The sequence below is a fragment of the Cornus florida genome, unplaced genomic scaffold (genome assembly GCF_030987335.1).
Source record: "Cornus florida cultivar Cherokee Brave unplaced genomic scaffold, ASM3098733v1 CherokeeBrave_3.0.0_Hap2_Chr11, whole genome shotgun sequence".
In the NCBI taxonomy this organism is placed as follows: Eukaryota; Viridiplantae; Streptophyta; class Magnoliopsida; order Cornales; family Cornaceae; genus Cornus; species Cornus florida.
Window position 1 is genome coordinate 89,128,825 of NW_026775581.1, and position 24,111 is coordinate 89,152,935.

At 37.0% G+C, this 24,111-nt stretch overlaps 2 protein-coding genes across 2 annotated transcripts; one reads left to right on the forward strand and one right to left on the reverse strand.

Moving 5' to 3' along the window:
* Window positions 1–15,019: 15,019 nt before the first annotated feature.
* LOC132281506 (uncharacterized) lies at window positions 15,020–17,311 on the forward strand. Its single transcript, XM_059783205.1, has 2 exons — window positions 15,020–16,096; window positions 17,105–17,311. Exons 1-2 carry the CDS (start codon window positions 15,020–15,022, stop codon window positions 17,309–17,311), a joined length of 1,284 nt encoding a protein of 427 aa, XP_059639188.1.
* A 2,491-nt stretch (window positions 17,312–19,802) lies between these two features.
* LOC132281507 (uncharacterized) lies at window positions 19,803–21,687 on the reverse strand. The gene is made up of 2 exons (XM_059783206.1): window positions 20,350–21,687; window positions 19,803–20,168 (listed from the first exon to the last, which is right to left on the reverse strand). Exons 1-2 carry the CDS (start codon window positions 21,685–21,687, stop codon window positions 19,803–19,805), a joined length of 1,704 nt encoding a protein of 567 aa, XP_059639189.1.
* Window positions 21,688–24,111: the final 2,424 nt, after the last annotated feature.

Sequence of the window (24,111 nt, forward strand, 5' to 3'; positions counted from 1 at the left end):
GAGGAGTAGGTGGCTGACACCGAGTTCACACGGGGTCCGGGGAGGCCCAGGATTCCAATTCGTGGCGTGGACGCTAATCCGCCACGGACACCGACTTATGAGGAGCGAGTGGCTCAGGGAATCAATCTAGGGATTGCTGAATCTCTACAGGAGTTAATATGCAGACAGGTGGCAGGGATACAGATTCCGGCACCAGCACTGGCACCAGTAGTTAATGAGGTACTAGAGTACTTTATGCGACTACAAAGGGTCAAGATTGATCCATTTGCTGGGAGTTCAGATCCGCTAGTCTCAGAAGCTTGGTTGGACCTTATGGTTCGCAAGTTAGACAGTATGGCGGTACCCACGGACAGGTTGTGGATTTCCTTGACTGCTTCTTTGTTCATGGGGGATGCAAATATCTGGCGGAGGTCTATAACCAATGTCCACAATGTTGAGTTGATGACTTAAAATGAGTTCAGGGGTTTGTTCTTCGAGCGCTTCTTTCCTAGGGCTATGAGGCGGGAGATGAGGACACAGTTCCCAGGTCTTTATCAGGGCACTATGAGTGTCATTGAGTATGAGACACGATTTTCTCGTTATGTCGAGGATATGGTAGCAACAGACGAGGCCAGGGCAATGAAGTTTCAGGATGGGCTACATCTTGACATCTGGTCACGGGTCTCCATTCTTGATTTGAGGACCTACAGGGAAGTGGTCCAGAGGGCTATGCTAGCTAAAGCAGAGGAACGGGATCAGTTACGGATCAGGGGTTCATACAAGCAGCCTTATGGCGACACTTCGTCATCTTCCAGGGGCCAGTGGAAGAAGGCTAATGTTGGGGACTGTTCACGCACTCAGGGATAGTCACAGTAGGCCCGATCTGTATCTGCAGTTCCAGTATCTTCGGGGTTGGCCTGAGGAGTGATTTGTCGCCATTGTCAGCAGCTGGGGCATATCAAGCCTCGCTGCCCATAGCTTCAGCCACAGGCCAGTCAGTCACAGGCTAGTAAGCCTACAGCTTCGACGAAGGGGGTTTGCAAAGCTTGTCATTATTGCAAACAACCTGGTCACTTCAGGAGAGAGTGTCCGAAATTGCAAGGCGGGACTCAGAGTGGCATAGGTTCACAGGTCGCATCGGCACAGTTAGCAGTTGTGCAGTTAGGTTTCAGGTGCCCCAGGCACCACAACCGGTGGCGCCGCCAGTTGGTTCTTATCCGGTCAGAGGTTCTACGCCTACTGCTTCTGGACATCAGTTTGGCCACCAGGGCAGTTCTCAGTAGTCAGGGGCTCAGGGATGGGCTTACGCATTACCGCAGGCCGATACCTCTGCAGGGACTTCTACAGTTCGAGGTATCTTTCCAGTTTTCAGTTATTGGCCTAGAGTTCTTGTTAACACAGGTGCATCGCATTCTTTCAAATCTGCATCATTTGCACATTCATTGGGTCTGGAGGTTACACTTCGGAACAGTCTTCTTTGTGTTGACACAGCAGTTGGGGGTCCAGTGTCTTTGGATCGTGTTTGTCGGGGTTATGCTATTGAGATAGCTGGGCGGACCTTAGAGTTCGATTTTGTTGTTCTCGACATGACGGGCTTTGACGTCATTCTCGGGATGGATTAGTTGCATTTTTTCAAGCTACGATTGATTGCTTCCGCGGGAGGGTGTCCGTTTGCACTCCTAAGGGAGATTGTTTCCATTTTGTGGGAGATTGGAGTGATTCCCACCTGGCTATGGTTTTCAGCATTGGTGACTGGAGTCGCCATAGATCCTACTTGACTAGTTTGCTAGTTGACGAAGATAGCAATTTGGGTCGTGTTCTTCTAACAGTTATTGAGGATTTTGTTGATGTCTTTCCTGAGGAGCTAACGGAGTTACCTCCTTTAAAGGAAGTGGTTTTTTCCATTGACGTCATTCCCGGTACAACACCTATCTTTATGGCACCATACCGTATAGTACCGGCAGAGCTTGATGAGTTGAAAAGTCAGTTGGATGATTTGAAAGCTAAGGGCTTTATTCGTCCTAGTGCTTCGCCATGGGGAGCACCGGTTCTTTTTGCAAAGAAGAATGATGGGTCTTTGAGACTTTGCATCGATTATCGTAAGTTGAATCAAGCTACGATCAAGAACATGTATCCTTTGCCTAGGATTGATGACTTGTTTGATCAGTTGAAGGGAGCGACATGCTTTTCAAAGATTGATTTGAGATCAGGTTACTATCAATTGAGGGTTGAGGATGGGGATATATCCAAGACTGCTTTTCGTACACGGTATAGCCATTATGAGTTTTTAGTGATGCCATTTGGTTTGACCAATGCTCCAATAGCTTTCATGGACTTGATGAACCGTGTATTCAGTAACTATCTTGACAAGTTTGTGGTGGTGTTCGTTGATGACATTCTTGTGTACTCAGCTTCAAGGGAAGAGCATGAGTATCACTTGGGAGCAATTTTACAGATCCTTAGGGATAACCAATTGTATGCCAAATTCGAGAAATGCGAATTTTGGCTGCCAGAGGTGAAGTTCCTTGGACACGTCCTGTCAGGGGGCAGTGTTGTAGTGGATCCGTTGAAGATTAAGTCTGTGATGGATTGGGGGTGTCCGAAGACAGTGTTTGAGGTTCGGAGCTTTCTTGGCCTAGTCGGCTATTAGAGGAGATTTGTTCGGGATTTCTCTCGTTTAGCGGCACCTATGACTCGACTTATTCGCAAGGGGGTCAAGTTCATATGGAATGAGGATTGTGATTTTACTTTTCAGGAGTTGAAGGTCAGGTTGACATCGGCTCCAGTTTTGATCATACCAAAACGTGGTTTGGGTTACGTGGTCTATTGTGATGCTTCGCGAGAAGGTTTGGGTTGTGTTCTGATGTAGACTGAACAGGTGGTGGCTTATGGGTCTCGACAGTTGAAAACTCACGAGTTGAACTATCCAACACATGATTTGGAGTTGGCAGTAGTTATCTTTGCCCTTAAAGGGTGGAGACACTATTTGTATAGGGAGAAGTTTGAAGTTTTCTCCGATCACAAGAGTCTCAAATATCTCTTCTCTCAGAAGGATTTGAATTTGAGACAGTGCAGATGGGTTGAGTTCATGGAGGACTATGACTTTGTGTTGCAGTATCATCCGGGGAAGGCCAATGTGGTGGCCGATGCATTGAGTAGGAAATCATGGGATACTCTTGCTAGTATTTCCATTCACAGATGGAAGATGCTAGAAGAGCTTGCAGATCTAGGCTTGCAGTTGTATGAGGATGTTTCACCGGCTATTTTATTTAGCCTTGTGGCTTAACCGGCTATTGTTAGAAGAGTTATTGAGGCACATTAGGAGGATGGAGAGATGAAGTCCATCTACGATCGGATTTCAGGCGGTAGGAATGTAGAAGGTTGGACCTTACATTCAGACAGTGGTCTCAGGTACAGAGGGAGGATGTTTCCTTTGTCTTGTCGTGATGTTGTTCTTCGGGATTTTCACCATTCTCGACTCGCAGTTCATCCTGGTGGTACGAAAATGTATCACAATTTGTGGAGACAGTTTTGGTGAAAAAGCATGAAACGGGATGTTTCTCAGTTCATGACTAAATGCCTTAGCTATCAGTAAGTGAAGGCAGAGCATCAGAAACCGGCAGGGTTGTTGCAACCACTACCAGTGGCAGAGTGGAAGTGGGAGCATATTACTATGGATTTCGTGACGGGACTTCCGAGATCCAAGGCAGGGAATGATGCCGTTTGGGTCATTGTTGATAGATTGACTAAGACGGCTCACTTTTTGCCTATGGCAATGACAGATGACGCAGAGAGGCTTAGTGGACTGTATGTGGGGCAGATTGTCAGGCTTCACGGGGTTCCGGTATCTATTGTTTCGGATAGGGATCCCAGGTTCACGTCTCACTTTTGGCAGAGTTTTAAGGAGGCTCTTAACACGGGGCTTCATTTCAGCATGGCATTCCATCCTCAGACTGATGGTCAGTCAGAGCGTACCATTCATATATTGGAGGATATGCTACGGGCTTGCATTTTGGATTTTAGGGGTAGTTGGGAAGACTACTTACCCTTGGTTGAGTTTGCCTACAACAACAGTTACCAGACCAGTATTGGCATGGCATCTTTTGAGGCGTTGTATGGCAGACCTTGCAGATCTCCAGTTTGTTGGACCGAGGTAGGTGATACAGTCGCCTTGGGTCCCGATATTGTCTTTGAGACTACAGATAAGATCAAGTTGATTCGGCAGCGGTTAGCTACAGCTCAGAGCAGACAGAAGAGTTATGCTCTAATATGAGGAGGAGATCCTTGTCTTTTGAGGTAGGGGACCACGTCTTTCTCAAGATTTCTCCACGGAAGGGACTTTTGAGATTTTTGCAGACAGGCAAGTTGTCTCCTAGGTTCATTGAACCATTTCAGATTTTAGAGCGCGTCGGTGAATTTGCTTATCGTTTGGCATTGCCGCCAGACCTGGATAGGGTTCACGACGTTTTCCACGTATCTATGTTGAGGAAGTACAAGCCGGATCCATCGCATGTTTTACGGTGGACAGATGTTGTTGTTGATGAGGACGTGACCTACGAGGAAGGTCCGGTCCAGATTCTTGATTCACGGAAGCAGGTTTTGCAGACTAAGACCATTCCATTGGTTAAGGTCTTGTGAAGACATCACGGCGTTGAGGAGGCTACCTGAGAGCTCAAACAGGAGGTTCGCTCTCGGTATCCCCATTTGTTCTCCCTTTCAGGTACGACTCGATTTCGAGGACGAAATCTTTTTAAGGAGGGTAGGTTGTAATGACCCGGTCTTTTTCCTCCTTTTTCATTTTCGGCGATTTTCTTTTTTCGTCTTTTTCTTTTTTTTTTTTTGTCTTTTCCTTATTTCGTCTTTTAGTCATTTTTTTTTTTTTCATTTTTCCTTGCATAACCTCACTTGTTGTGCTCAGATTTGATTTTGGTTTTGCATGCATTCATGATATTTGATTTCCATGACATTGGTATTTTTACTTTTCTTGAAAAGTATACAAGATTAGTACATTTCTTGTAAAGGGTATGAATGTGTAATTACTTATAACTTTTTAGGTTTTACTGTAATTATGTAAAATAATTATTCTTCGTTTTAGGGACCTTTTTGTAATTTATTTTAGAAGATATTTTGAAAAAGGACCATTTTGCAATTTTTGGAAAGTGTGACATGTGTCACACTCTCATGGAGCCATTTGTTGGCATTTAGGTGAAGAGACTTGGCACCATGATTTCTTGGCATTTGGTGGGTGGAGATTCATCCATGTGTTGGTCTTAGATTAATGCACATGTGGCCTTTGATTTGTGACAAGTGTGGGTTTGGGATTTAGTCTTAGAAGAGGCATTGGATTACTGACAAGTGTAGGATCAAGGTTTAGTCTTGCATAGTGTGTGTGAGAGAGGTAGTACAAGAGCACATAGTGAGTAGAGGATTTCTAGCCATTCCACTCACCATTTTTACACTTTACCTTCTTCATTTCATTATCTCTCTTGAACCCTAGCAAATCCACCATTGGAGGAAAGCTTAGTTCATATCTTCTCCCTTCAATTTGGTTCACTTCCTTACACCTTAGAGTAGAAACCTTGGGAGAGAAAAGGTTCCTCTCACTCTCCTCTTCATTAACCCTAAGCTTGTTTTACATTTAGGGCTTGGTTGCTTGGATTATAGAGATTCAATTCTCTATTGAGGTAGGGGTGGTTGTATGTTTATCCTCTTTGGGTTTTATATATATTGGAGCTTGATATATATTGATTACATACCTTAAAATTCTTGTATTTACATATGAATAGAGATTTTGTATGCTTGACTTAGGATTTGTGGATTAAAGTATGTATATAACTATTAAATTGTATAGGTAGATTGTTACTTAATGATTTGCCTATTACTTGTGATTTCATTGAGGATTTATGATGAATATCTTGAAATTACTTTTGTGTTAAGTAATATAGATTTCATTGAAAGGCTTGTAAGTATCACTTGAAATTGTTTGTAGGTAAATTGTTATATTGCATAATTAGAAATTGTGGCTTACATTAATATTAAATCCATGTGGCACAATGTGTAGTATCATTAGCTTGCCACTTTAGACATGAAACCTTAGGGCATGGTTTGTGTGGTTTTACCCTACTTGTGCTTGGTATGTAGTTCATGCATTGAGATTGTATAAATGTCATGAACTTGTTGATTTTTGGAAGCTTGTAAGGATATGAAATGTTTGATGGCTAGAGTTTGGCTCTAGTACGGAGGATGGGAATTCTCCTAAGTTATAGTGCGCACTAGGTAGTACCTTGTGGGTCATAATTACCCAAAATAACTTGTATGGTCTCATGGCCACATATCCTAGTCTTTCCATACTTGATTTCGCATTACTTTCCAAGTTATAAATCATGGATTTCTTGGAGCTTGTGATTTAGTAAATCATAGTTTTAATGTGGTTAGTGTACTTGCTTATGTACACTTGGATGTTACGTGTTTACCGTTTCAACATTTGTATAGCTTGAGATGATCCCTTAGAGCACCATGGGAACATAGACGTTAGGTAGAATGCACCCTTGTGATGGTCAATGTTTAGTTCACATTATACTTGAAACTATAGGGTATGCGCATACACCACACCCTACGAGTAACTTGATTACTCACCCTAGTGGTTTGGGTTGTTTTTCAGGTAAAGAGACTATGTTCTTGGAGGCTTATCATCCTTAGAAGCTTTTGAGCTAAATGAAGCATTTTTGTATATTGACATGCAAGTGTGTAGCATGCCTTTCTTTTGATATCATATTTTGAATGCCATGGATGTATAGTACTTTTGGGGCTTTAGTAGCTTTCTTGGTATGTAATGACACTCAAACATTTACCTTTGACATTATAAACATGTATGTAAAGAGGCCAAGGGCTAAACATGTATACTTTTGTACTTAGACACTTTTAGTATCAACCTTTGCATCAAAAGTGTATTTAAACTAAAGTTTGAGGTTTGACATATGAAAATCTTGTAAATGATGTGTATGAGGCCATAGGCCATGGTTTTATGTTTATTTATTCATATCAAAGTTGTTGACATGTTCACATTCTCAAAACTCATGAAAAATCAGTTTTACATGTTCATTGTGAACCAAAACATCATGGGATTCAAAGTTGAGGTTGAACCTTAACACCTTGGACTCTTAGCAGCCTTTTTAGCAGCATTTTGTGGTGTTTTGGTGGACCGAAACCGATGGCAAATGGAATTGCCAATGCATAGTATAATCACATTCCAGTAGCCAAATGTACTGTCATATGTCATTTCGGTCGACCGAACCTTTATTTCGGTCTACCGAAGCAACACGAGCCTTTTCTTCATGATTTCAGGTCTCAGCACCTTCATTTTGGTCGTCCGAAACTCCATTTTGGTCGACCAAAATAGCCTGAACCCGAGCCTTGCCTCTGCTGAGTTTCAGCACTGATCATCCGACTTCAACGGGTCATAACTTCTTTGTTTCTAATCCAAATGGGGTGATTCTTGAGCCTAAACTCAAGGATTTTTAGTCAGCTTTCCAATGGTATCAATCCCTTTCTCAAATTCGAAACACAATGGGAGTTATGTATGTTTTAGTGAAGCAGTGTCAGTTTTCACTTCAACCAGGACGGGGCATTTTGTGGGATTCTTAGCCAATGTTCATAGAACCTCTTGGAATGTTTCAAAATGATTATATTAGGTTGTATTAACCTTGTTTGACTTGTTTAGAGTCAAGTTTCTCCTTTTAATGGTGAATTGACCTTTTTGCCCCCTGTATAGCAAATTATGTCTTTTTTTGACCTTTGTTTCCATCTTTGTTCTCTTTAGGTTTCGTGACCTCATGGAGGGTCACATTTGTATTTTAGGAGTGGCTCTTATCTCTTAAGACCTTGGTTTATCATTTGCATTACTGATACGTTATCGGATCAACTTTCGGTTCATCACTGACGCACCGGGTTGAAAAACTTAGGCCGTCACAAGGCCATAAACTTTATACAAGATGTCCAAAATATTACAAGGATACACACAATAAATAATAAGTCAATTACATCACAAGTTTCTTCTCAATATTGAAAGAATCGATGCTGAATTGGATGATTCATTCCCGACGTCATTGCCATTCTAGATTTTTACGTCACATTGCTTGTCCAGGTGTCTGCAATTAACCACAACGACAACAAATGTAATCCAAATAATTTTTGTAAACTGTTATCTGTCAGCACATTTATAATGAAAACACTGACAAAAACATTAGTGGAGAATGAATAAATGATTACCTCATCACTTCCCAAACGATGAGCACTTGATTCATCATATAAAGAGGGCGTACTGAACAGTTGGGATGACAACATGGCTGGATCGCCAATATCAGCCTGAAACATTTATATTGTTGACAATACATATTAAGGTAGGACGAACGGAGGCCTTACGCAACCCCCATAATTCACTACTATATGATTTTAACCACACCATTTTATCTGATATTCCAGTGGATAATGGATAATTTACATGGGGTACTAAAAGGTTTAGTCAGACAAGAGTTTATGCAACGCTGGATCAAAGTCTTATGAACCAAGATTGGGATAATGTATTTCTAAGTTCACATATTATTCTTATTGCATAACATTCATTTCAGATTACAGGGGACTTAAAGTGACAATTCCTTTGCACATTGGTGATGGTCCAATGCCTTTCGAATTTATGTTGGTTTGGAATAAACAGGCTGTGGTTCGCAACATTATCTCTGATTTATAGTCATGGGTGGGAATCCAATCCAGAAGCTGCTGTACTATTTTACATTGGTTAAAAGGGCTGTAAAAAATTGAAATTTTTGTAAAGTTTGGGTCTGTTTTATTTTAGGTTATTGGTATTAGGAAGTTTTTTGAGCAAGTGCAATTGAGTTTAGCCGAGAATCTTATGAATGATGTTTTCATTGAGGAGTAGGATATTAGACAGAAATTTGAATGTGTTAGCTCTAATGGAGCAATTCTTCTGTCTCACAAGACAAGAATTATATGAATGAAGGATCAAGACAGGTGCAGAAGGTTTTTGCATTTGCAAATTAAAGAGCATACGGCTAGAACCAATATCACTGTCATTCAGGATGCGGCAAGGAATTTTATGCATGATTATGGGCATATGAAAGACAATGAGGAACTTCATTTTGGGGGCATGATGAAGATATTATGAAGATACAAGGAATTTAAAACGGACGAAGCTTACTGCTCCTAAAGAAGAAGGTGGTTTGGGGGTGACAAAAGTTTTGGATATTGATTTACCTGAAAACTATGCATTAGCTTCGACTTATTTACTGTCCAAAGATAGGATTTCGGTAGTTGGGTATAAACATTGTTCATGTTACCTAAGGAATACATCATTTTGGCAGGTCATTCCAAAGATTTCAAATTCTTCTATATGGAAGAGTATAGTTGCTATTTGGGGGACTTCATGAATATCAATTGTAAGTATGTTATTGGAAAAAGGAACTGACATCAACATTTTTCTTCATCCTTGATGTGATGGTAAAATGATGTCAATTTTTTTTTATCATATACAGTTTTCGATCAAGAGTTTTGGGGATTTTATTGCTGCAGGTCAACGGAAAATGGATAATATTCCAAGTGATCTACATCCGTGTTTTGCATTAGGTTTTAGTGTGACTTTTTCTGATATTGCCTGGTCTGGGCAGAGTTTGGTATGGGATATGTCCCATGTAAGCTTTGTAATATATTGTTTAAATGTAAAAAAAAATTAGTTCATTTTGGAATAGCTAAGAAAATAATGCATCTTAATTAACACACTTACATGGTAAGTTGATGAAGTACATGGTTCAATAATATTAAGCTGTTTGTTGTGGAATACAGTTGGTGGTGTTACGTAAGACTCTTCATTGAGAAATTCAACAGGAATTTCTGCACCTTAAAATATTTTATATAAACACTGTTAATGCACTTTCAAACATAATCAACATGTTAACCAACAGTCATGAATGAATAGTTACTGCTTATATATAATATACTTGCAATAATACTCATATTCACTAACACATAGGATGGGATTGATGGACTATCGCTACCACCGGCGTCTCCTAAAACAACGGTTTCATTTTATATCTAAAACATAAAAAATGTTAGTTTCTTCCACTCACGAGTGTTTTATGACGAAGGATATAATGTTATGAAATCTAATTTATTTTGTTCGCATGTTCAAATAGTTAAACAATGAAATAGCAGTGCGTGCGATAATAACGTATACCTGGCCTGTTACTTTCGTTGACTTCCTCCTTTTCCCACTATTTAACTATATGGCTGGTTTCTGCCTCTTAAATCGTCCTTTAGAGGTATCTTTAACTTTCAGGGACATGGGAATTGTTTCACTGTTGCTTTTCACCCTTTTTTTTTTTTTTCCTATACCCCTTGCAATTTTCTCTGCAAACCTATAAGCACAAGTTATTTGTACTGTTCTTTTCTAGTCCAGTGCTTTTTCTAATAGATCATTATATCCTTCGGGGTCGTGCGATGCAATGGAAGATATTACAGTTAGTATACGGCAAAGCGTCCTATGCCGTCGCCTAATCTCAAGTTGAGGATCCGGATTCACGTCGGTAGAAACAATTTCCTCCAACCTGCCATCTCTAACATTTCTAGTCCACCTTTTTATTATATATCGGGAAGGCAACTCATTCACAAACATACAGTCTTTAAGGATTTTCAGACTGTGCTTGCATAAATAACCCTCTCTTTGAAATTTACAACATGAGCATGATAATTCATCTTCAAATGTCCTGCTCACACGATGTTGCACCCCGTCCTCACCAGCAACTTTATAAATACGGTGTCCATTGTTATCAAAGTCACTGCAACTAATAACAGCCTGATTCGCAAGAGCAGCTAAAAACTCCTCTTGGAAAAGCTGAAATAGTGCCTTGGTGTACACCTTTTCCGCTTGACGTAATATGTGGCACTTTGTTTTTAGTTCAGGTTGCCTCTCCACCAAGCCATACTTGGCTTCATACTCCTTGTACCGCTTGTCGGACAACAATCTGTCAAAGGGTGTGAAGAATTCGGGTAGATAAGTTGTCTGGAAAGGTAATACTTCAATTGACCATTGACGCTTTCACTCAATTGCGTGCTACTCATTCCTGCAGAATAGTCGTGTTTGATAAATGCTAGGGTCCATTTATGTCTCAAATCTAACAAAGTGGAAAGCCACTTATTACCAGCAACACCGTACTCTACAATCATTAAATCACATTCCCTAATAAAATCATCCTCCTCCTCAATTTGGAACATGAATTTTGAGATGACCTTCTTTATTCCTTCAACGTGTTTAAACAGAAACAGTAGGTTCTTCTGTGCGTTATTCATTACGTGCCAAACACATAAATGATGCTTCGTCACCGGCATGACCTGCACGATTAATTAACTTAATACCTGTATTGCAAACATGCAAATCCAAACAATACGATTGAAATAATATAATTGTTTCAGCATGAGACAATACAAGAATGGAGATGCATGAAAGTTATTCACCTACTTTAATGCCTTCGCCATTGCAACGTCTTGATCCGTTATAATCTTCTTTGGCGCTTTTCCACCCATCACTTTCAAGAACGTTTCAAATCACCAGACAAACAAATCTGCTGCCTTATCATACATTAAGGCTGCTCCAAACATAGCGGTCTCCCGATGATGATTCATACCCAAGAAAATTGCAAATGGTTTGTTACCGTGTACTACTTTGTACGTTGTGTCGAAACTGATAATATCTCCAAACTGGCCATAATCAATGATCATTTTACAAGAATATGTTCGTAATTATTTCCTCAGTATCCACCTGCAAGGAATAAAAGAATGAAAGATCTTCATAACCACCCGTCTCAAAATAATTCACAAGCCATGCCGCCTCTCTATAAAGAAGCTCTTTTTGTCTTCGCGTCCTTAGATAATTTTTAAGATCCACTTTCAAGTACCCAACAGATTCTTTGCCACTAGACTGCCTTCCCATCAACTCATATGCATTACAAGCCGAAACTCCTGAATTCGAAGCCAACTCAACATCGATGGCCTAGACTAAGGAAATTCGTCGCTGGGACGGTATCATGTGGTTGCATTCAGCAATTATGAATGGATGGTTGTGACTTTCTACAAATTTAGAAACTATATACTTTGCCTTTGTCTTGTCCTATCTAATAACCATTCGTGCACCGCAATTGGTTCATGTTTCAGCCTGGGGAGTCTTTCTAAATGTATCCCGTTTGTCAGACCCCTTCACACCTTCCTTGCTATAAACTAACGCCCTTGATTTAATTCTTCCATTAACTTTATTACCATACTCCTTCCAGATGCTAAAACCAATTCGACCACCATATGCACTGTAAAAATCATATGCCTCTTCCTCACTATCAAACTCCATTTTATACCTTGGTTTCCATTTAATCACTTCTAGATATATAACAGGAACGTTTCGTCCGTTTATTGTGTCCTGAATATTATTATTTACTTCACCTTCCATTTGAACGCCTCAAATACAAAACCTTTTCTCACATATGCACAAAATATTAAATTAACAAAAAATAATTTTACTTCTACATCCCAAGTATGTTCCATCTCAATGACTTAAATACAAAATCTTTTCACAAGTATGACCAATCAAATAAAAAACATTTTCACATGTATGAGAAATTAAATTTGACATATATCTCATTCATTTCATTTCTTTGCATGTATCAATCAAGTATATCCCAGACAAACGACGATAAAAATCCTTGTTGCTACAACAGAACATATATGTTCAACCAACTGATGCTAATTTCATATACACTTTCTGAAAATGTTGGGATTAATATTACACAAAACTTGGGATTTACGTTACCAAACAATTGGGATTCACCTTACGAAATAGTTGCGACTCACCTTAGAAAAAAATTGGGATGTACCTTTCCAAGAAGTTGGGATGTGATTTACGAAACCTTTGGGATTCACATTAGGAAAATTTTGAGATATACTTAACAAATACTTTGGGATTTATATTACGAAAATTTTGGGATGTACGTTAGGAAAATGTTGTGACTCACTTTATAAAAAAATTGGAATGTAGATAAGGAAGAATTTGGGATGCTTATTAGGAGAAAGTTGGGAAGCAACTTAGGAAAATGTTGCGATGCAAGCCCAACGACCAAACATTTTCTTAACATTGTAACACTCTTTTCCGGCCAGTCATGTACCCTACAACTCCTCTTATTTTTTATCCTCACAAACAAACATTAAAATCTCTAATAATTGCATAATAAAATACCAATCAATTCAAATTCACCAATAATTTTCTATTTCTGGGTTTTGGGATGTACGTTAGGAAAATGTTGTGACTCACTTTACAAAAATATTGGAATGTAAATAAGGAAGAATTTGGGATGCTTATTAGGAGAAAGTTGGGATATAACTTAAGAAAATGTTGCGATGCAAGTCCAACGACCAAACATTTTCTTAACATTGCAATATTCTGAAACACTATTTTCTAGCCAGTCATGTACCCTACAAATCCTTTCATTTTTTATCCTCGCAAACAAACATTAAAACTTCTAATAACTGCATAATAAAATAGCGATCAATTCAAATTCACCAATAATTTTCTATTTATGGGTTTCTTACCAAAATTGTGTCTATATATATTTGTTTCTGCCATTCAGTTCTTAAGGTAATAAGATGATTTCCTTCAAAATTAAATCTCAAAATTATGAATTGTACCTGATTAGGGTTGGAAATAAGGCGATTTCGTACTTCGATTTGGAAATACACACCCGCTTAGCTTTGAAGATCCACTGCTGCTTCTTTTTAGAAGAAATCAGAATCTGCAATTTCATTGCGGCTAACAGAATCACTGCTCCAATTTGGAAGCAATTTGTAGTATCCAAGTTTTGGATTGATTCACAGAACAATCGCTACTGCTGAATTCTATTTGGAAAGAAATAAATTTCTAAAATGGCTTCATTCATATTTTGGGAGAGACGAAGGTTAGGGCGGGATTTTATTTCTATTTCAAATGTCGCCTAAAATGAGGGAGGGAAGAGGAAGCAGAAATAAGGGAAGGAACAAAAAGGATATTCTTCAATAGTATATACATACATATATATATATATATATATATACCAAAATTTATTCCAAAAATACATTTTTTACCCAAGCATAGTTAACACTGTTCATTGACCCAAAATAGAGGAAATGGGGCACTGTGGGACTAGAGGTGATCTTGGTCCTCTAACTAGCTTAATTGTTACAAAAGTTGCAAATTTACCACACAAAAAAAAAAAAAAAAGAAAAAAAAAAAAAAAAAGAAAAAGAAAAAGACAACCCGCAAAAATATTTTTATTTCAACAACTTGTAATATATTACATTTCCGCTTTATCTGTCCATACCTCCTCCTTAAACAATGACCCATTGGTATTTAATTTAAGTTATACGTCAATGAATTAGAAAGAAAAAAGAAAAACCTCCGTGCATCAGATCTGGATCTGCCATATTTATATATGTACTAGATCTTAAAGATGTAAAATAATTAGTCACAAGTCAAAATACACCAACCAATGTGCTGATCTTAAATATGTCCTAAAAAAATAAGAAAAAGTTGCATTAAATTAAATACTCCGATTTTGCCATGTATTAATGTTGTAGATTAGATCTGTAGCCCACTAGAGATGAAACTAAACTCATTTTTTTTTTTTTTTTTTTAAGCATTCTATGACTTTGGGACTCCACCAACAGTAGACATAATGTTGTCAGTTGAATACGTAGTTACTAATGAGTGTTAAAGAAGACCTCAATCAATAAGTGCATGCATGTCATCAGTTTTGGATTTGAAATGTAAACGAAATACTATTAATTAAATTAATAACCCTTATCAGTCCTTCACTCATAAGTTCCTTTCCCCCTTCCCTCTCCCTCCCTCTTTAACTGACTTGGTGCTTTAAATTATAACTTTTATTCCCACAAGGTACAAGCCATCCCTCTTCATCCTTTCCCTCTCCCCTTCCTTCCTCACCAATACTAAATAATGTCAGAGAAACAGATTCAAGATTTCATACACGGGCACCCTTTGATGTTTCTTGAGAATATTGATAATGAATTAGAAGCTTACTGTTTCGAGTGCCGGATACAGATCCCAACTCCAGAGAACTGCGTGCTTAACATAGACCGATTGGGTGCTGAATTGCCGCGAGAGATCAAACACCCCCTTCACCCCCTACATGGTCCTCTCACCCTCAGATTTCTAAACTCTATGTTTGATCCTAAGGTGTGCCACGCCTGTGGGTACAATCAAAAAGGCTTCTTCTTCTGTTGTTCTGTCTGTGATTTTCAGCTGGACTTTAATTGCATTCCGCTGACACCAACCAAAGACCATGAAGAAGGTGTTGAGCAGCAGACTATTAAACACCTCGGCAAAACCCATCCCTTGATTCTGTGTCATAGGGATGGCAAGAACTTTTACCGTTCGTGTTCCGCTTGCAATCTACCTTTTAAGGACGACTCAATCTATGTTTGCCTTGAATGCAAAACATTGCTGCACAAATCATGCTTTGAATTGGCAGAAGAGATCAAACACCACTCCTTCCACCCACACCACCCTCTCACTCTTCTACCTCGACCTGCAGGTGGTACATACTGGTGTGGGGCTTGCTCCGGGTCACTTTATGGCTGCACCTACAGATGCTTATGTGAAGACCGGCGTAAATGCGATTTCTCTATGCATGCGAAATGTGCTTCGTTCATGCCCACTATATGGTCTGAACTTCACAAGCACTTTCTTGCTTCCTTCAAAAGCATCAGGCACGATAAGTTTCGGTGTAATGTTTGTGGCGACAACTCCACCGAATTCTTACGGTGTGTGGAGTGCAATTACAATCTCCACGTCCGTTGCAATCCAACTTTACCAAAGACTATCAAAATTGAGTATCATTTACATACCCTTGCTCTAACCAATTTCCCAGTCAAAGATCGTCCAGATGAAGATGATGATGTGGAGTTAATCTGTGATGCCTGCGAGGAAATAAGAGACTTGCATCACCCCACTTATTACTGTGCAGAATGCCACTTTGTTGCCCATGTTGATTGTCATTCCGTCCTCCCTGAGGTACACCCACATTTAATTTCACTAGTAAAAGTTGAAAAAATACAAGTAAATGTTCTTTTGTTGACACATAATATTGCAAATCAATTAATGAAAATGCTATAATTTTTGTGATCTGCTTATATGTCAATTTATTTTCCTGTTAAGTGTATTTTAAAAACAATTTTTTAATATAAGAAATATCTTAATATATATATATATAAAGGGAGAAAATATAGAAAAACTTATCTTAATAGATCGAATCTAACCCTAATATAACATAATAATTTGAATTCAAGTATTCCTATATATCTTCGATTGAGAGATCATTTCTATTAAATCTTTAATAAAAACTAGACACTATAAAAAAAAATAAAAATAAAAAAAATTCTAGTTCTAGTAAATAAAAATCATAATTTACATAATTTTCTTTAAAAAATTTATAATTATATTTTGATTTGATATTTTTTTATTATAATTATTTTAAAACCACATCAGCATATATTTTATTTCTCCTCCCTCTTTCTCATTGTATTAACGAATCAACCCTAAGTTTGTAAAAATTATGTGGGGGTCCAAGATGACACTGATTGATTGTTATTGGGATATATTTTTATACAAAAAGTATAAAACAATTGCTTGAACTAAAAATAAATAATTTAATTTTTTTGTATAAATCTATTATGACACATGAGATTTACATTAATATATATATATATATATATATATATATACAACTGTTAAAAATGCTCCAAGTAAATTGAGCTTAATATTTTATATCGGAAGTGAATGAATTACCAAATATGTCCATAATAGGTACATGTGATAGTTTACTTTTTATACTTTCAATGTAAGGAAATTAAATTGGTATGATAAATAAAAAATAATTAAAAAAATACTTTGACATTTATTTTGAGATAACAAAGAATAAAAATATATTGATTTTTTTTGTCATACTTTTGTATCTATTGCAAAATCAAAATTTTATTTTAATATCTAATTGACGTTTTATTTTCTATTTTTATTATCTAGGTTCTACGCGTACAAGAAGAAGAGTGGTTAGGAAACATTGATAACAAGATTGCAGAGCTTCACAAAAAGATAGAAACAGAAACAAAAGAACTAGAGCCATTGATGTCAAAATTAAATGCGCTTTTGGAGAAGAATTCGGGCAGCAAGGACTCAAGTAACGAGGACTCAGGCAATGAAGACATGGGCAACGAAGACTCAGGAAACTAATCGGATTGATAGTGGGTGGACTTTTCAGTGGTGGTTATCGAGCTCAGTTTTTTTTTTTTTTTTTTTTTTTTTTCAAACTTGTGTTGTTTGGATTGGTCTTGAATAGTGTTATTATGCCAATTGAAGCTTTAATCTCAAACAACTCACAAACACATAAAAGCACAACATATCAGTCGCCTAGCAGTCAGCACAACTAACCCGATTTCTATCCATGGATGAGAAGAGAAAAGTCTCCATTCAAAAGATACAGAACAGTAGATAGTAGAATACCAAGGGCTTGTTTGGTTTATAATTTTGAAAACGATTTTAAGAATTCAAAAAACAGAAAATTATTGTTAGAAAATATACTTTTATAATTCTTTAACACATACATTTTGAGCAAAAATACTGTTTCTATAGTTACAAACTAAACATGCCCTAAATATCATACAAAACAACTCTTTATTTTTTTAAAACAGACATTTTGAGCAAAAAATTGTTTCTATAATTACAAACTAAACATGCCCTAAATATCATACAAAACAACTCTTTTATCACTTGCTTACATCTTTTCATGCCAAAATAGAGTACAGGTATTACGTAAGGATGAAAATGGGGCGACTTGGAACAGGGAACACGAACTCCATTTCCATCCTCATTTAGCATAGCTATCCTTACACCCATACAATATCGTTTATTAAATGAGGTAGTGTGGAGCGGTGAAGAATTTTGTAGAATACATTCATAATTGTATTACGAATCTAACAAAAGTAAATAATAAAACAAATTTTAATAATTTCTTTTCTTTTATACAAATAAAAATAAGATTCAACTTCTCAATTTAAACTTGATACTTAATATTATTATAGAAAAATCAAAATAATATATATAGAAGTTTTCAAATAATAATAACACAAAAAAAAATATTTTGTAATTAGAATAGAATAAATAAGGATTTGCCTAATCTATATACTATTATTGAATATAAAATAAAGTATAAAAATAAAATTGTAATTTATTACTATAAACAAGACGAGCAAGGTGACCTTTTACATTCCCGCGCTATAACCAATAACCATGTGGGTTTTTAAACCTAACCACCATAACCCTTTCAAAACCATTTAATCACCTCATTACTGTTCTTAATGGCGACGGAGTATTTTGGCATCCGTATAAACAACGTATGAATATATGATTTATAATTAGATTGTGCTTCCATATTTATATATGTGTAATTATATTATATATGTTTTTTTTGCTTTTATTGGGTTCTCATTAAACTAACTAACTAAACTAAATTTTTCATTGAAGAGAGAGATGAATAAGACAAATCAAATTAGGTTTCTCTCTACTTTTATTGTTTTGTATATATATATATATATGCACATGTAGATAGTTAGAAAATTAGGTTTTTTATTCACGAAAAAAAGCCCACTTCGAAAGCTTAGGGCAAAGAAATCGTGAAAAAATATTGTAGCTTTGTGAATATTTAAGAGAAAATGAAGATTCCAGCATAAATTGAATTCATGTTATTAAATTATGTATAGATTTGAATTCTATAAGGATGAAGATTTAAAAGAAAATTAGGGGAAAAAAAGAATTAACAGAAATTTGGTTTCAAATAATGATAATTAATTATTCTATTTTTTCTCTTTTCACATCCCATATTCTCTCAAGAAAGACAATCATTATTCTATTTGTTCAGCGTCAAGGTGACTTAATTGAGACATTTGATAGTTGAGGAGTGTTTAATATACTTTTGCCTAAAATTTACTCTAAAACAGAAAGTAAAGAAGAGGAAATTTTTTAAAAAAAATTCAATTTGAGACAATTTCCAACAAATAGATTTGGAATATATTGGAAAAGATGGTTCTCTCTTTATCATCATTTAGTGGTTTATAAAAATAATAAGCTAAAATTTATAGTAATTTGACGTTTTTAAATTTTAATAAAAATAAAAAGAAATGGAATTGTCTGCTAGCTAGCTTGCGCCATATCCTTTTTGCAAGTCCATGAAAGTCTAGTTTTGTGAGGTGTGCCAAATGTATGTCTTATGGAAAACCTACGGATATAGAAAAGTAAATTTAGGGAACAAAACATTAAGAAATTATGAATCTAAACTGGGATGCAATGAAGATGCACTCAATATCTATAGCAGATATTAAAAAGTCAGTGTCATGTTAGAGTAGATCGAGAAGGAATAGTAAGGATGTCACTCTTAAAACTAAGGAAAAATTATTAAATGGTGTTGGAATATTTGACACTCAAAAGAGTTCTATTAATATTGAGATTTCTTTGTAATGTATTAATAAAGTCTTGTGAGACCATTTTGCAATGATATGTATGAAATCATTAGTAATTTCTTTTCTTTTTTAAATAGAATGAACCATGATTAGATGAACAGTAGTAATAAACTCCAGTTTGATCATTCATGCAATTATATGACTTCAAGTCAAACATAAACAACACCCTAACAACCACTGCAATCTGTAGCTACTGGCTCAGCTCAGCTCTACTCCTTACCTTCAGTAGATTGATCCAATTTGTCACCTGAGTTTTGAAGTGCATAACGTGTAGCACGCATTGACTCAAGTGCCTCTAAATTGGTATTTAGTGCCTCTAATTTTGTCAACCGTGGATTTACTTCTTCCCAAAGCATCTTGATCTCCTCTTCCAGTTCAGGACTGACAGAGTATACCCCACCTTTTTCACTTGAAGATGAACTGGTGGTCTCCTGCTCTGTTCCCTTTATGTCTGAAACATTGCTAGCCACAGCATCTGTACTCTTCTCTTCAATTACTTCAATTGGTGTATACATCTTTGCATCCACAGGATTTTTGCAGGCCAAAGTCCTCTCCTCCTCTTGTAAACGTACAACCTAATATGCATTGAAATGGTATCATATATGCAATGACAAAAAAATGATAGAAAGATTTTTTTTTTTTTTTTTAAAGAGTAAGACATATGAAAATTTGGGTTGAACACAGACCGAATATATTTATATATATATATTTGTGTGAAAGATGTTCTTGTTTTTTATTCCTAATTTTTGGACATACCTCATGGTGTACACAGTCGAAATGAGCAACAAATTTGCAATCATCACAAAAGTAGGTGCTGTCAAGTAGATATCTTCTTCCCTCGCAGATATCACAGTATAGCTCTGCATCCTCACCATCATCAGGATGGTATTTGACCAGGGAATCGGTTAACGTGAGAGGATGTATGTGACATTCATGTTTGATGGTTTTGGGTAGTGTTGGATTGCAATGGACATGGAGAAAAAACTTGCAATCCACACAAGAAAAGAAAGCAGCATCTTTATAGATATATTCGGTACAAGCCCTGCAGTCCAAGTAGTGAGATTCGCTCTTGTTGAAGAAAGCAAGAGGGTGGTCGTGAAGTTCAGACCATATGGTGGGGACTAGTGAAGCACATTTAGCATGCATAGTGAAGTCGCAACCATCAATTGAACAGTCGTAGGTGCAGCCAAAATAAGTACCTCCACATGCCTTACAGACCGTTGACTGATGGTGGTGTCGAGAGACGAGGGTGAGAGAGTGTTGCGGGTGGAAGGGGTGTTTGATCTTTGGTTTCAATCGGCCAATGCATAATTTGTGCAGTAAAATTTTGCATTCAAGGCAAACATAGATCACTGAACCCTGATCAAAAGGCAACGTGCAAGCAGAGCAAGAACGGACAAAATTATCAAAGGTTGAATCACACAGCATCAAGGGATGCGGGTGGCCAAGATCTTGATCATGACCACCTAATTCATGGTTGTTTTTGGTGGTGGGTGTTAATGAAGAAGTGCAAACAAGATCGAGTTCAAACTTGCACTCAGAACAACTGAAGTAGTAGCCCCCCTTGTATCCACAGGCATGGCACTTGAAATAATATTCCTTGGGTCGCCTGGAGCCCTTGCGTTGTTGACTGTTACCAAAATCATCCTCTCCTTTTATGAGTCGGAGAGGGTGTTGGTGGAAGGGATGAGAGTTCTCTGGTTGCAATTCACCACATGATTTGTGGAGTACGCACTTGCATTCAAGGCAAACATAGACTGAATTCTCATCAATGGGTAGCCCGCATGCATAGCAGGATCTACTAAAATTGTTGTCAATTACATCGCAGAGAATCATGGAATGACTATAGTGTAGATGTGGAATCCGGTGCTCATCACCATCAAGGCTTTTGGTTGGAGTGAGTCGATAACATTCGTTATCGAGCGTAAATTTACATTTAGAACAACGAAAGCAGAAGCCTTCTGGCCACCTGCCACAGGCATCGCATCTACGATCGTAACTGTAGTCGTTCACATGGCAGCGGGAGAGACGGTGTCGTGGGTGAAGTGGGTGTTCGATCTCGGACATTTCATGACCCAAATGCTGAAACTCCATCTTTAACTGACGCTAGCTATAACGGTAAAGACAAAGGCGAAAAGGAAGACGGGAAAAGCAACGGATATGGATCTAGCAGAAAAATCTGATGGACGCCAAGATCTGAGATAGAATCATAACTGCTCTCTAAGTTGCAAGCCGTGTGATCGTAAATACTACAGTATCTTTTTAGGCTAAAAAATTAATGTAGGATGCATTGACAAGTGGTGCCACTAGCATTTTAAAATTTTCACAAACAATGAAGCAAAGATCGGATCTCAACTCTTCATATAATTTTAATTTAGAAAAATAGTTTTTTTTTGGTTAAAAATTTAGAAAAATAGTTGTTTCTCCGTAATCGAATCATTTTTTGAAAGATTTGCTTGAAGCTTTCGGAGTGATTTCCATCCTCAGTTTTTAGAGGACATACCACCACTCTTTAGTTTTTTCTCATAATTTTAAAGTTTTAAGGGTAAAGTGCAATAAATTTTTCTTAATTATATTTCAAATGACTCCACGTCATAGTTGCATAGGCAGGGAGATAAATCCTTGAGGTCCATCTTTCGAACCATACTCCTGATTTAAATGTTCAATCTTGCATTGACTGGATATGCTGACTATCGTTAATCTTGTGATCCTATTTTGGAGGTGTCATATAAATTAGTTATTATAACTCGTAATCCTTTTTTGTTCATTTTAACTCTAACTGGAGTTTGATTCGATCAATTTGGGTGTTGGTTGATATGCCGACTATCGTTAATCTAGGTAATTCAAATTTTCCATTTTGAAGTTAATGGTATAACCAAAATATGAGTTAGATTAACTAATATATTTTAATTGGCCAAAAGGCCACTTTGGCCTCCAAATTCTCTCTCCGCGTAATATTTCTCTCCCCCTCAATTTTCTCATTTTTTTTCTTTTTCTTTTCACATCAAAATTCAAGCTGTGATTCCTTTCCAACCACTTAGAATTTTTGGATGCCATTTGCGGCAAATCGAATAGCCCGACGAGATCTACGCGTTGATATAAGCAATTCCTTATTTGGTGCATTCTACAAATTTCGAATTTTTGGGCCCAGTTAGAGGTTTTTGCATCTAAGTGTGGTAGGGGTGTTTAATTCATAATTTCTTAGATTTTAGTAAATTATTCTTATATAAATTGTTATCTAACATGCCTATGTTGTATAAATTCTTGCAAAATTGTTTAAATGTTGTATATGGAATGTTTAATTATGTGTAAATGGATGTGTGCTGATTCAAGCATGCTTATATGGACTAGAATTCATGTTTTATATGTTTGCCATGCTAAATTATTACTAAATGAAAGCATGTTGTATTTTTGTGGGAAATTCATGTAAAGCTTGCTAGTGGTTTAAGTTGAATTAGTTGTGAAATGTTAAATTGTGGCATGAAGCATCCATGCACTTCATTGAGGAGAAATGGGAATGATGTTTTGAAAAAATAAATAAATAAATAAATAAATAAAATAAAAAAGGTTTTGGGAAAGATTTTTGATAAGGGGTTTTGAGAAAACTCGGACGCCGAGGAGATACCGAGGGTCCATGGCGTTAATATAACTTAGAGGGAACTAGAAAAATTATCCTAGCGTGGTTGAGCTATCTGGCCCTAACTGACACCGCGAGGTTACCAAGAGTCAGGGACAGTAGCTAATCCTTCTCTCGTGTCGCCAGGGAGTTACCTTGGGACGGGTTATGTTAACGGTTTAAAAAGTAGAGAATAGAAGTGATTTTGAAAACGGGGAGCGACATAGCACAACATAGCATTCCATAGCATCACATTGTCCATTTTGGTCTTGTAATTTGTTGTATTTTCTCCCTGCATAGCATGATCTCGTTCCTTCTATTTCTATTCATTATTTGGATTCACGAGATCACAAGAGGTGTGTCTTAGGCACTACCTATTGAGCAATTTGCTCACCCCTTATATTTAACATTTTCAAGTCACAGAAAAGAAGTGGCGGATGACGTTCCACCACAGGCCTAGTATGGATTAGAAGATCATTTTGTTGTTTTTGTATCTAAGTCTCACTATTTTTTGTAAAACTTAGCATATTGTATTCTGTACTGAGACTTATGGACTCTTGTTATTGTAATTATATTCATGGGTTGTAACTTTAATATAAGTTGTCTAAACGTTGTAAGACATGAACTTTTGATCTAAACCATATTTTTGGGACTGTAATTATGATATTTGGATTAAATGGTATGTAGTTGTTCCACCATGAAATGAACTATGTTGAGGCATAATGAATGGATGAAATGAATGTTCAAATCTATTATTTACATTGTGTATTGGGATAGGTTAGATAAATTTTTAAGGTCTAAGAGAGGCCATTACATTTTTATGCATTTAAGTAGGTTGTTGTAGGACCTTTTTTAGTAGAGGTCATGCCGATTTTTTTTTTTTTTTTTTTTTTTTTTTTTTT

Coding starts and splice junctions, on each gene's coding strand:
- LOC132281506 (XM_059783205.1), top strand. CDS start 15,020: ATGTCAGAGAAACAGATTCAAGATTTCATACACGGGCACCCTTTGATG. Junction 16,097..17,104: donor GTCATTCCGTCCTCCCTGAG/GTACACCCACAT, acceptor TTTATTATCTAG/GTTCTACGCGTACAAGAAGA.
- LOC132281507 (XM_059783206.1), bottom strand. CDS start 21,687: ATGGAGTTTCAGCATTTGGGTCATGAAATGTCCGAGATCGAACACCCA. Junction 20,169..20,349: donor TCGACTGTGTACACCATGAG/GTATGTCCAAAA, acceptor AATGCATATTAG/GTTGTACGTTTACAAGAGGA.